This window comes from Sinocyclocheilus rhinocerous, unplaced genomic scaffold (assembly GCF_001515625.1).
Source record: "Sinocyclocheilus rhinocerous isolate Xijiao unplaced genomic scaffold, SAMN03320098_v1.1 scaffold1046, whole genome shotgun sequence".
Taxonomy (NCBI): Eukaryota; Metazoa; Chordata; class Actinopteri; order Cypriniformes; family Cyprinidae; genus Sinocyclocheilus; species Sinocyclocheilus rhinocerous.
In genome coordinates this window covers 418,349-429,907 of record NW_015646218.1, presented here as the reverse complement: position 1 = coordinate 429,907, position 11,559 = coordinate 418,349, and the positions used below count along the sequence as shown (strand labels likewise).

The window sequence follows — 11,559 nt, the reverse complement described above, 5'->3', positions numbered from 1 at the left end:
ATTATTTTAACCTGGTGAAATGTAAATGACACAGGGCACGAAACTATATTAGTTTCTTTTTTTAAATCCATCTAACCGGACCATAGAACGGGACTCTCAAAGCCTTGACATCGTATCCGGGAGATAAGTCAGTAAATTCGAGTAAAATCACAGGCTTCACTTATCCCGTGCGAATGCGCCACCCTTAGGTGGGGGGGGGGGGGGTTATTTCAAAATCACACAAGGTCCCCAGATAATACTAATCCTGCGCGAATAGGGCTTAAGGCAAGTGTGAGTATGAATGATCTTATATATCTAATTTAATTGTAGTGGGATCAGTTAAAATCAGCTGAGCGTCTGCCTGAACTATGCTTGAGCTCCATTCATCACTCAAACTACATTTAGTTCTAACTTTAATAAAGTTTAGGCTTTCATCTAATGCCAATATTTAGTTTTATTTCAAAAACTATTTTTAATAGTTTATTTTATTTCTAATAAATTGATCTGTGTGTTTGAGGAGAAACTATTTGTTTGTCCAATGGCAAACAGCAAGAGCCTGTTTAAAACAGTATTTTTGCAATTCTGAAATTACATGTTTCACTTTTAACCTCATGAATATCTTTGTTTTATAACACATATGTAGCCAAAGGGGCTTTTGGAACTGTATAATGTACCTTTTTCTCTCTAATGTGAAGTCCACCTCTCCAAATCTCCCTCCCATCCACACAGTTGTGAATCACCGATGGAGAACATAAGCGGGCATCTAGGTACAAGGCTGCTTTCTGCCACCTTTACAGCGTAGAAACAAGAAAAGCAGGGCGATTATGAATAGTAGGACTCATAAATAAAAAGGACAGGTCTATTATCTGAAGACAGAATATTACAATAGAGCATTAAAAAAGCAGGGCGATTATGAATAGTAGGACTCATAAATAAAAAGGACAGGTCTATTATCTGAAGAACAGAATATTACAATAGAATATTAGCTTTTACCCTGCACTGTGTTCAGTGACCATGATCATCTGTGCCGAATGCCATGCCCTCATGTGCTTCAAAGAGCCAATCACAGGCAACATATCCTTCAACCCCACCTCCTCATCCACACAGAGAACAATAACATCGAGCAAAGACTTCCCTGCAATCAAGAACAAACATCACATCAATACAAAAAAAGCATACTCATAGAGAAACAACAGTAACACTATGATAACGTAATTTGCTGTTAGCAAATTTTCTCAAATGTGTAAAACAAAATAAAGAAACCACTACTACGATTATAACTTTTTAACGCCCAAAACCTTTTAATATTATAAAATGGTACCTGGAGGAGGAAGTTTGTCTGCTAACTGATGAAGACCTTCAGCTGCCTCTTCAAATAGTCTATCATGATAGTCAATCATCATGAAAAAAAAAAACAAAGTAAATCAAAATAAATGTAAATAGGCAAGTGTCAATAATCATCTTATGAAGGACATCAACTAATCCCTGAAACATGATTAAACCTTTGGTCCTACGAAGTTCTTCAGTTTGAGATATTATGGGACAACATTATCAATCTGAATCTCTCACTCTGCGTGGGACGGGTTCTCTGTGAGCGCGCTCTGTTCCTCTTGCTTCTGAAGGGCAGTGATGCAGCTGTCTAGAGCAGACAGCTCTGATTCCTCACTGTCACTGCGCTGGGAACACAGTTCTTCCCACTCTGAGCTGCACCACTGGAAATACACAGTAAAGAGTGCGTGTGTGTGGATGATCGGATGCACTATACCAGGGTTTTTCAATCTTTTAGATGTGAGAAACACATAAATATGATAATCCTCATGCAAATGACTAAAATTTAAAAGGCAACTATGTCCTTTCATATATAAAGACCACATTTATACTAAATTAAAGGGTTATAATGTACTATACTCATTTAAAATATTATTTAAAAAATATTTAATTTCTATTAAGTTAAAATATTTTTTCTACTCACTATATTACTGTAGTGTTAGATGCATATTCATTATTTTAATCTGATTTTTATTATTTATTTACTTATTGTGAATCTAATGTTACTGTTTACATATTTATTTTAATCTATTTACTGAAATAAAATTTAAAATTGATTTATTTGAATCTAATTTTGTATTTTATATCAACTTTTTAGTTATTTTTTAAATATGTTATACTTATATAATTATTTTAATCTAGTTATTTATTTAATAATTTACTGGTAATATAACAAGTATTTATTTTTACAATTTTTAAACATTTTCTCTAAACTTTTCAGCAGACCCGTTTGAAAACTACACTGACGATACATTATCACTTTGTAACCCATGTTTGTCAGACCCAGTTTATATCACTTGTAATCAATCTAATGAGTGAGAGCGAACTAAACAAAAAGCAAATATGCATATGTTAATTACCTGAGTTGTACCAAAACTGGCTTGAATGGCAAAGCACCATCTCTGTGGGGCAGGACTGCCACTCAGAGAGCAGGCTAAATGGATTTAAACAAACACAATATCAAACTTCACACCAAAACTAATTAAAAATGGAGAGGCAAATGAGGTTACAATGAATAAACCTACCTGGAAATGGAGAACTGCGCGAAAAATTCGAATTAGAAATATTCTTGAGGTTATCATACACTTTTTTGGATTCATCAACACCTGCAATAAAACCAATAAGTTACATGTCGACACCGCAACAGATAGTCAAAGCAGAGCTTCTGATATAATTACTGATATATGACGGCCTCTTACCGTTGAAAGAGCACTCTTTCTTCGGCTCTAGGTTGATAATAATAACTAGCACGTATCTGTCCATAGCTGTATGCTGTCGTGTTCATGGAAAATAATATTGACTTGTTAAAGCATCACACAGACTCCAGTACAAAACAAATTTACGCGCGTTTACAACCAACACGGACGTTCGAAGATGTCGGGACGATGACGCGCGCGCTACCAAAAAATACAGTCGGTAGGAACATATTAAAACACTCTTATAAATAACAGTACATGGAGATGGGGGTGAACTAAAACATAAATTGTTTAAAAAAAAAACATATTGTTTTTAAAATTACATCATCAAAGTAAAAAAAATCTGAGAGCATTACAATTATAACTACCGGTATTGAATTTGGAACCACATTTTCATTCTGTTGGTCGGGGGGAAGTAAATTGCTGCTGTACCACTACAGCCACATTGGTCAAATTTTTCAAATGCTTATTTAAAATGTCTAGTTTTTCGAGATCAGCCCAGGTAAGTTGTTTATTATGACTTACTGTTTTACTGGTCCAATGTAATTTATTAAGATACTCACGTAACGTTACGCCGTCAGCCAGTGCTTCTTGTTTGGAAAGCGCGATCTTTCTATTGAGTTTGTGCGCTAACAAGCTTACGGTCAAATAAAATCTGCACTTATGTGCAGGAATCTATTTGAATAGCTTTAGAAATGACATCTCTGCAGTGTAACAGTTAGCGTCTATACCAGCATTGCTGAAAATCAGTGAATGTAGATGAGTGTGGTACGTTAAATGTGTACTTATGCATTAATTTACAAGTGACGGGTAAAGAGGACAGTTCACCCAAAAATGAAAAATTAATCTGTATGATTTTATTTATTCTGTGGAACACAAAAAAGACGGGATATTATGGACGCCTCAGTCACCATCCACTTTCACTGCATCTTGTTTACTTGCATGAAAGTGAACGGTGACTGATCTGTCATCTGCTTAAAATCATCCACGGGCGATAAAATGCCATACAGCTTAGTAACGTAATTTAATTTTACGTGAACTATTTGTATTAGTTATTGTGAAATAATTATGTCCAGTCATTGAAAAGGTCAGCTTGCATTGCATAAATAGCTTTTTTTATTTTCTTCCCATAAGCAATGGGCGACCTTTGCAAGATCCTGGTTCCTAATAGACGCTAGGATGCAGCCTCCAGGAAAGATCGCCTCTGTGTGCTCAGTGCGGCTTCAAGGGAAACATAAACCCATTTACCATCCACTGAGTGAGTAAATGTGTTTACTAAACCAAACGAAGACCTTTTTATTCATTTCCCACCTCATGTAGAGCATGACAGTGATTCATATGAACCTACTGGGAATGTGTAGAAGCCGAATGGCCACAAGATGGAAGTAAACGACCACTGTTTAAAATATTGACAGCGCTGTTCTATGTAACCAAAGCATGTAAAGTCCATTGTATTTACCTATGAAAAAAAAATATTTAAACTATTTTATTTTATTTGACATTTATTTAAACTATGCCATTTCTGGATATTGTAAATGGGATATTGCACATTATATTTTGTGTCAGAACAACTGTGATGATGATTTATGTAACATATTCGATCTAACATGAAAGGCTGAATCTTTAATCAGAATGTTTAAAATTGTATGAGTAACCATGTTGCAAAATTATTTTCCGAAGCTGTGATCTGGATTTATTCTTATAAATTCATGACAGGAATTGCAGTTCTTCCCTTGATCTGAATGTCAAAAGCTGCTAGTGTGGCAGCTAATTCCAGAGAGATGTAAGGGGTCGTGACTTCTGACTCTGACAGGCTCTGGAATTGATACATTAGTCTGGAGCTGCACGCTGTACGTGTTACTGTGACTAAAGAGCTTACACATACTGGTGGATTAACCATTACAGAAACACAAAAAATCATTTTGATAATCACCAATACTGTTAGTTTAGGGCAGCTATGGCACAGACTTTACATTGGGTGGTGGTGGTCTAATAAATTTGATAGATAGATAGATAGATAGATGGAAAATTTGTTTATGTACATTTAGTGATTAGTGTGTTAATGAAACTCTCACTCTCTGATAGATGAATGAGCATAACAGGCCAAGAGATGAACATTCCCAAGCTGTGCAGTCATTCTGCCAGACAGCAAAGTCAGAGGAAGGAGGGGCTGTGTTTTCATTTACTGGGTTTGAAGGAATTTATATTTTTGGCAAGGATTTTTTCATTTGTTCGGTTAGACCAGTGTGTAAATGTTCAACTGTAATTCAGTGCTATATTACGTTCATCTAGCCCTTGTTTTTCGCCTCATCTTTAATAACATTGATGTGAACAATTCCTAGAAATTAAAAAATGCAGAATTAAAAATAAACTAATTAATTAAGAGCAGTGGATGTTTAATTATTGACTGTCAACTGTATTATAATATTATTAATTACAAAATATATTATTGGTCAGTCGTGGTATTGAAGGTGGGAGAGAGCGCTGTACATTCACGACTTCCCCTATATTTATTAGTATATATTAGTTTTGACTTGACAAAGAACCAGTACTTTTGACACCAATAAATTCCACTGTTGTAAAGCGCAATGTTTCCTCAGCAGGGGCTAATGTCAAGAGTTCAAGCTGAATGTGCAAATTTATCATGTACATATATACATGTCTTGTTCCCAGGTGATATTGGAGATCATGTGGTGGTCATGAACACCAGACACATCGCCTTCTCTGGAAATAAATGGGAACAGAAAGTGTATTCGTCTCACACTGGGAAAACAGAGCTCTCTCCTTCCACATTCTAGCTCAACTGAGGACAGTGAACATGCTTTTTATAATCTTTCATTTATGCCCTGCTCTTAGCTGTGTTTTCTTTGTGCTGACAAAGAGCAAAAAATAAAAAGGAAATCTGAGATCTGAACCACATGATTTACAATTTGCAATGGTGCATGTAATAGAAACAATATGCTGCTTTCCAAAATGTTTAGAATGTGACTTATAGGTCTGATTTGAAAAACTAAAGATCTACTTTTTCATCCCACAGCTACCCTGGATCATTCAAACAGCTCACCGCAGCCCAAATGCACAAAAAGGACCCAACAGCTGTGAGTATCCTTCTGTACATTTGGCTTTTGAACTGGGCATTTCTCTGTGACAAATTCAATTTTGCAGTGATTTCTACAATAACAATTTCCCCAACGTCAATCACAACCCTGCCACTGGTACAGACCTGTTCATAATTTGAGTCAAATTGCCTTGCACCTTGGATGGAGGTGAAAATTGACTTCATTTATTAATTTATGTAAATGATGCCAAATGTTTTTTAATAATTTCAGATAGTGGAAGTTGCAGAGCAGAATATTCCCTCGCAATCAGCATGACACACATTTGAATAATAAATGCAGCGCACACCCAATATTGCCCAGTTCTCCATCATTCTTTCAGTGCTTATCTGTCCTACTATTTTCCCAGTCTGTCCTTCACCGAACTAAAGAATTGTTTTCTCTCTCAACGTCAGAAAGATTTTAAAGTGTTCTTTCAAGGCTCAAACACCTCAACATTATTAAAACAGCAGTCTTTCATAGCCTATCTGCTTCCAGTATACAGCCCTACAAGTGTCACCTGCTGCTGACGCGCCTGGATTGAAAAACACCTTCTCTTCTCTCGCTCAGCCTGCGCTGTGAATCACACCTTCGTGTTTTTGGAGAATAACAAATACCAGGCAGCTCAGATAATAGAAACAGCTTTGAGTCTTTCTCATTATATTTTTGCGTTGGATTAGGATGGCACTCGATGAAGCGGAAGTGCTCTAGATATGGAATTATATTAGAGGAAGAATTTTTATTTTTATTTTTTTTATGATGATGATATTCCAAGTCAGAGCTGTGGCACAGTGGTTATGGCATGTTTCTGACACATGCAGGTGATAAAAGTTCAAGTCTGGCTTGTGGTTGTGTCATATTCCACTATATTAGTTTATTTAGGAAGGAAAGCCTGAAAGTAATATAAAAATTATTTTTCACCACTGTAACGTGGAAAACGCATCCATGCTTATTTGTACCCAATACATTTCTTAAAGATATAGTTCACCCCAAAATGTAAATTCTGTCATCATTTACTCACCCTCAAGTTGTTCCAAACCTGTATGAGTTTCTTTTTTCTATTGAGCACAAAAGATGTTTTGAAGAATGTGTGTAACCAAACAGTTGACTGTAACCATTGACTTCCATAGTATGAAAAAAAATACTATAAAAGGTCAATGGCTAAAGTTACTGTCGACTGTTTGGTTACACACATTCTTTAAAACATCTTTTGTGCTATAGGGATGTAACGATTAATCGCGAGCCGGTTGAAAATCGATTTAAATTATACAATCTAATTTAGATTAAAAACTGCTCATGTTGCATGTATGCAGCATCTTTGTCAAAATGCAGTAGTTGCCTCTAATTTTAAATGGAAAGTGCACAGACAAAGCCTTAGTTTGTTTATATGAAGAGATTTCTTTTTATTTGTGTTACTTATTTGATTTGGAGCTTGTTTTAAAATTTCCCCAAAAAAATTAGTTTTGTTATTTACATTTACATTATATTTAAATTTTGTTATTTAGCAAACACTTTTATCCAAAGCGACTAACAAATGAGGACAATAGAAGCAATCAAAACCAACAAAAGAGCAATAATTTACAAGTGCTATATTAGTATATATATATATATATATATATATATATGTATGTATATGTTATATTTCAATTTCACAAAGAAACGTACAGTATTTTGTCCAAGTAATAATAAAAGGACACATTTAATTTATAATTTGTCTTAAATCTCATTAAAAAGAATTGTGAATCGAATCGTGAGTTGAGTGAATCGTTACATCCCTAGTGCTCAACAAAACAAAGAAACTCATACAGGTTTGGTACAACTTGAGGGTGAGTAAATGATGACAGAATTTTCATTTTTCAACTATCCCTTTAAATTGGACCACATTAGGGCTTTTCACACTGCAATTAACCCCGTGTTATTACCGTTCAAAACCCTGGGTGAAGTGGGATTAAAGCTACTTTTTACCTGGTGTTATGAAACCCTGGCACAGAAAGAAAAGAAATTATAAACAATGTGTAAATTATAATTATAAACAGAAGAAACTGTTTAAATCTTACCTTTATAGTCAGAAATGTCCATTCTGGAACTCTTGGTTGTAAAGTCGGCAATATACAATATGAGGATACACAATGCTAGTAAACTGGTTAATATAAACAAGTTGCGTGCTGCATTTGTCCGATCAGTGACAATGACACCACAAATAATGAAATATGTTAACTCAGGGTTTAGGAATGTACAGTGTGAAACATCAGCGTATGATTAACGAGGATAAATTGTTAACCCAGGGTAAATTTTGAGCAGTGTGAAAGATGAAGCAAGATCAACCACGACTCTGTTTAGCCGGAGTTTAGAATGACCCAGGGTTAACTAGTTCTAGTGTTTCTTTCTTTGTTCCACTTCATTTATAGGGAGATGCAGAGTTTGTGCGTATCCCATCTCTGTCTGCTGTTGTTCACCTCCTTAAAGTAACCTTGACCATTACGTACCACAGTGACAGTCAGAGCCCATCCATAGTCAAGGCACGCAAGCTGAAAACCCATTCAGGGGCAGATTCTGTGGGACGCAACTGAAGAAGTATAGTTCTGTGTAGGTGTTGTGCAGTGGCGCAGAAAAAGCCAACTCAAATTCAGCCTGTGCCGCTCTCCACCCTCTCCGGCTCATTCTCTGTCATTAACAAGATGAATGCTCGACTTGGGCTGAGTTACTCCAGTCGAGGGGGGAATGTATCGGGGATAATTGTGGATAATGATCAGAGGATGGTGACGGAGTTGTGAAGAGCGATCACGCCCTCAGACAGCTTTCATCCATCAAACATCTACCAGTCAGAGGAGACGGGAAAAAAAACCCTGATTAATGTCCTGATGAATGAATGATGGGGATGTTGTGGATGGTTGGATGACGGGTTAAAAATGGACACTTGTGTATTCATGTGCCGTGGCATAAGCAAAGGAACTGATATTTATTATTTAAATTGTTACCAGTGGAGTGATCACATTTGCTTAGTATATATTTGAATTTTAAATTTCACAGGGGAATGATTGGCTTTTACTTTTTGGCGGTGTAGAAATAACACATCACAGACACATTATCCACCCTTTTTATTCCAATGTAAATAATAATAATAATAAAACCATAAAAATAACATTATTAATGTTAAATTCATGTTATTTTTTTATTATAAATTAATTGTAATAATTGTAACAATTTTTAAAATTGTAATATTTTACAATATTACTTATTTTATTTATTTTTTACTGTAATTCAATATGTCTTAGAATTAGAATTAAGCCATTAGAATTTTCACCACCACCACCAAAAAAAAAATGGTTTTAAGCCAGTTAAACAAAAATCCTTGTGCAAACAAAAATCTCACTGGATTATTACAATTAATGACAAAAGGAATGTTTGGAAATGCAAACGGATATTTCCTACTGACACACTACGGCAAAATATAGAAAATATATAGACTTAAAACCATTTTTTTTCCTAAGACTTTTGTACAGTAATGTGTGTGTGTTTTTTGTTTAGAATTTATTTATTTTGAGAACAAAAAAGCAGAAATCGCCAAGTTTCCTTTAGAGAGACACTGACTAAATTTGTGGCTAAATCTCTGGCCTGTTTTCTTTAACTCCACAGATCATTAAACTGGCTGTGTACGGGATGCTTCCAAAAAACCTCACCAGAAGGACCATGATGCAACGGCTTCACCTCTTCCCAGATGATGTAAGCTCTCCGTTGATGCTCTGATTTATGTTCATTGATGCGCTGTCCAAAGCTTGACATGTTTGGAAAGTAGAAATGTGTCCGTGTGTTTGATGAATGTGTCAGTGGAGGATGGGATGTATCAGATTAAGAAGCTACATAATACAGTACTACAGCTGCAGAAATAGAAAAATTACATGATGGTAAAACCCTACTGCACAATCACATCATATTTAAACCACGTTAATCCTTTTGATAAGTAAATGTTGATTTTTTTTTTTATGTTATTATTTCATATATTTATATATTTTTAGAAATCTCTTGAAAAGCCACCTCAAGTTTGGTCACATCAGAGAAAATAGTACATTTCTAAAACCAGATGTGATTTTTTTTTATTTATTAATTTGCCAAAACATTGTTCTGTGATTGAGTTACAGAACCCCAGTGGAAGGTTAGACAGGATCCAGTCAGACAACGGTCTCTGATCATAGTTCTGCAGTAATGTTTTGCAATAATACAATAATACCAATCACTGTGTTCCATTTCAGGTCCTTCCTGACGACATTCTGAGGAACCTGACAGAGGAGCTTCCTCAACCCAGAGAGATTCCTCGTAAGCTCAGCGAGTACACGCAGGAGGAGCGGGACGCTTTCCCCATGCTCTGGACCCCGTGAGTTTTTCTTAGCCCCTTTGTTCCTGCTCTGCCATATTTCCTCCATGCATCTGAAGAGCATGAATCAGTGTTGTGTTAGATTTAGAGCATAGCTGAGGTGTCGTCCTGTGCGGATGGTCTGCTGAGGGGAGAGAGAGGGTGACTGATGTTTAATAATCCATCTGTGAAGCTGCACCTTTCTGGATGGCTGCTTTGCTGGTCCCCACACTGCAGACATCCAATCAGATTTATGAGAGCTGAGTCACTGGCTCGGAGGCCAGCCAATCACACACTGCCTGTGAGGTCACAGTGGGAAACTTTTTTTGCACACTAATTTTTCACAGTTGCTTAGCTACTTACTTACACTTAAGACTGGTTTTGTGGTCCAGGGTCACATTTATGTTACAGAAGGTTTCTAGTTCAAATAAATGCTGTTCATTTGATTCATCAAAGAATCACATGATTTTTTTTTTTTTTTTTTCAAATTATGAAGTAGCATTGTGTTTTCAATATTGATATTAAAAAAAAGAAATGCTAGTTGAGCACCATATCATAATATTAGAATGATTTCTGAAGGATCATGTGACATGGTTGATGGCTGCTAATAATCAGCTTTGCCATCACAGAAATAAATTACATTTTAAGATATATTATAAAAGTTATTGTAATAATTAATATTTCACAATATTACCGTTTTTACTGCATTTATGATCAAATAAATGCAGCCTTGTTGTGCATAAGAGTCTTCTTTCAAAAACATTTAAAAAATCTTAATGACCCCAAACTTTTGAACAGTAGTTCAAAATATATATACATTTAAATATATACACTGCCTGTCTAAGCAAAGTCTTTAAAAAAAAATCGAGACCAAGTACCCTCTGCATTACATGTACAGTACACATGAAAATATTACCGTTTTTACTGCATTTATGATCAAATAAATGCAGCCTTGTTGTGCATGAGTCTTCTTTCAAAAACATTTAAAAAATCTTAATGACCCCAAACTTTTGAACAGTAGTTCAAAATATATATACATTTAAATATATACACTGCCTGTCTAAGGAAAGTCTTTAAATAAAATCGAGACCAAGTACCCTCTGCATTACATGTACAGTATACATGAAAAATTACCAACCGAGATACTTTTCTGCCTTGTTTGGCAGCACACATGAGATCGTCCAAGACTTTTTATGTCACTTGAGATTGTTAGCACTGCTGTGCTGCTGTAAAACGCCTCATAAACCCGTTACATCTGTGCAGATTGTCCCGCAATAAAGTTTCCCATCCTGAGTATTTCATTGGCACAGCACATCTCCCCCTGGCCCATATTACATCTGGACTTAATAGACAAAAGCTGTGGCATAGGAGCACATTTTTTCTCATCCCA

General features: G+C 35.6%; 2 protein-coding genes across 6 annotated transcripts in view; one reads left to right on the top strand and one right to left on the bottom strand.

Moving 5' to 3' along the window:
* Window positions 1-2,919, bottom strand: part of LOC107707175 (mdm2-binding protein-like) — a 26,891-nt gene extending 23,972 nt beyond the window's left edge. For 2 of the 3 annotated variants that reach the window (XM_016511108.1, XM_016511109.1), the window contains exons 1-7: window positions 2,727-2,919; window positions 2,553-2,633; window positions 2,388-2,461; window positions 1,549-1,691; window positions 1,301-1,359; window positions 973-1,114; window positions 654-768 (exon numbers count right to left, since the gene is read on the bottom strand). In XM_016511108.1, coding sequence (XP_016366594.1) covers window positions 654-768; window positions 973-1,114; window positions 1,301-1,359; window positions 1,549-1,691; window positions 2,388-2,461; window positions 2,553-2,633; window positions 2,727-2,790 — 678 coding nt within the window. In that variant the 5' untranslated portion in view covers window positions 2,791-2,919. The remainder of the gene's footprint in view (window positions 1-653; window positions 769-972; window positions 1,115-1,300; window positions 1,360-1,548; window positions 1,692-2,387; window positions 2,462-2,552; window positions 2,634-2,726) is intronic. The other variant, XM_016511107.1, reaches the window with a different exon arrangement.
* A 218-nt stretch (window positions 2,920-3,137) lies between these two features.
* LOC107707178 (39S ribosomal protein L13, mitochondrial-like) overlaps window positions 3,138-11,559 on the top strand; it is a 15,926-nt gene continuing 7,504 nt past the window's right edge. Inside the window, exons 1-7 of one of the 3 annotated variants that reach the window (XM_016511112.1) lie at window positions 3,138-3,225; window positions 3,858-3,981; window positions 5,397-5,490; window positions 5,761-5,821; window positions 9,455-9,541; window positions 10,069-10,190; window positions 10,273-10,478. In XM_016511112.1, coding sequence (XP_016366598.1) covers window positions 3,199-3,225; window positions 3,858-3,981; window positions 5,397-5,490; window positions 5,761-5,821; window positions 9,455-9,541; window positions 10,069-10,190; window positions 10,273-10,285 — 528 coding nt within the window. In that variant the 5' untranslated portion in view covers window positions 3,138-3,198 and the 3' untranslated portion in view covers window positions 10,286-10,478. Of the gene's footprint in view, window positions 3,226-3,467; window positions 3,492-3,857; window positions 3,982-5,396; window positions 5,491-5,760; window positions 5,822-9,454; window positions 9,542-10,068; window positions 10,191-10,272; window positions 10,479-11,559 lie in introns of those variants that run through there. The other 2 variants (XM_016511111.1, XM_016511114.1) reach the window with 2 other exon arrangements.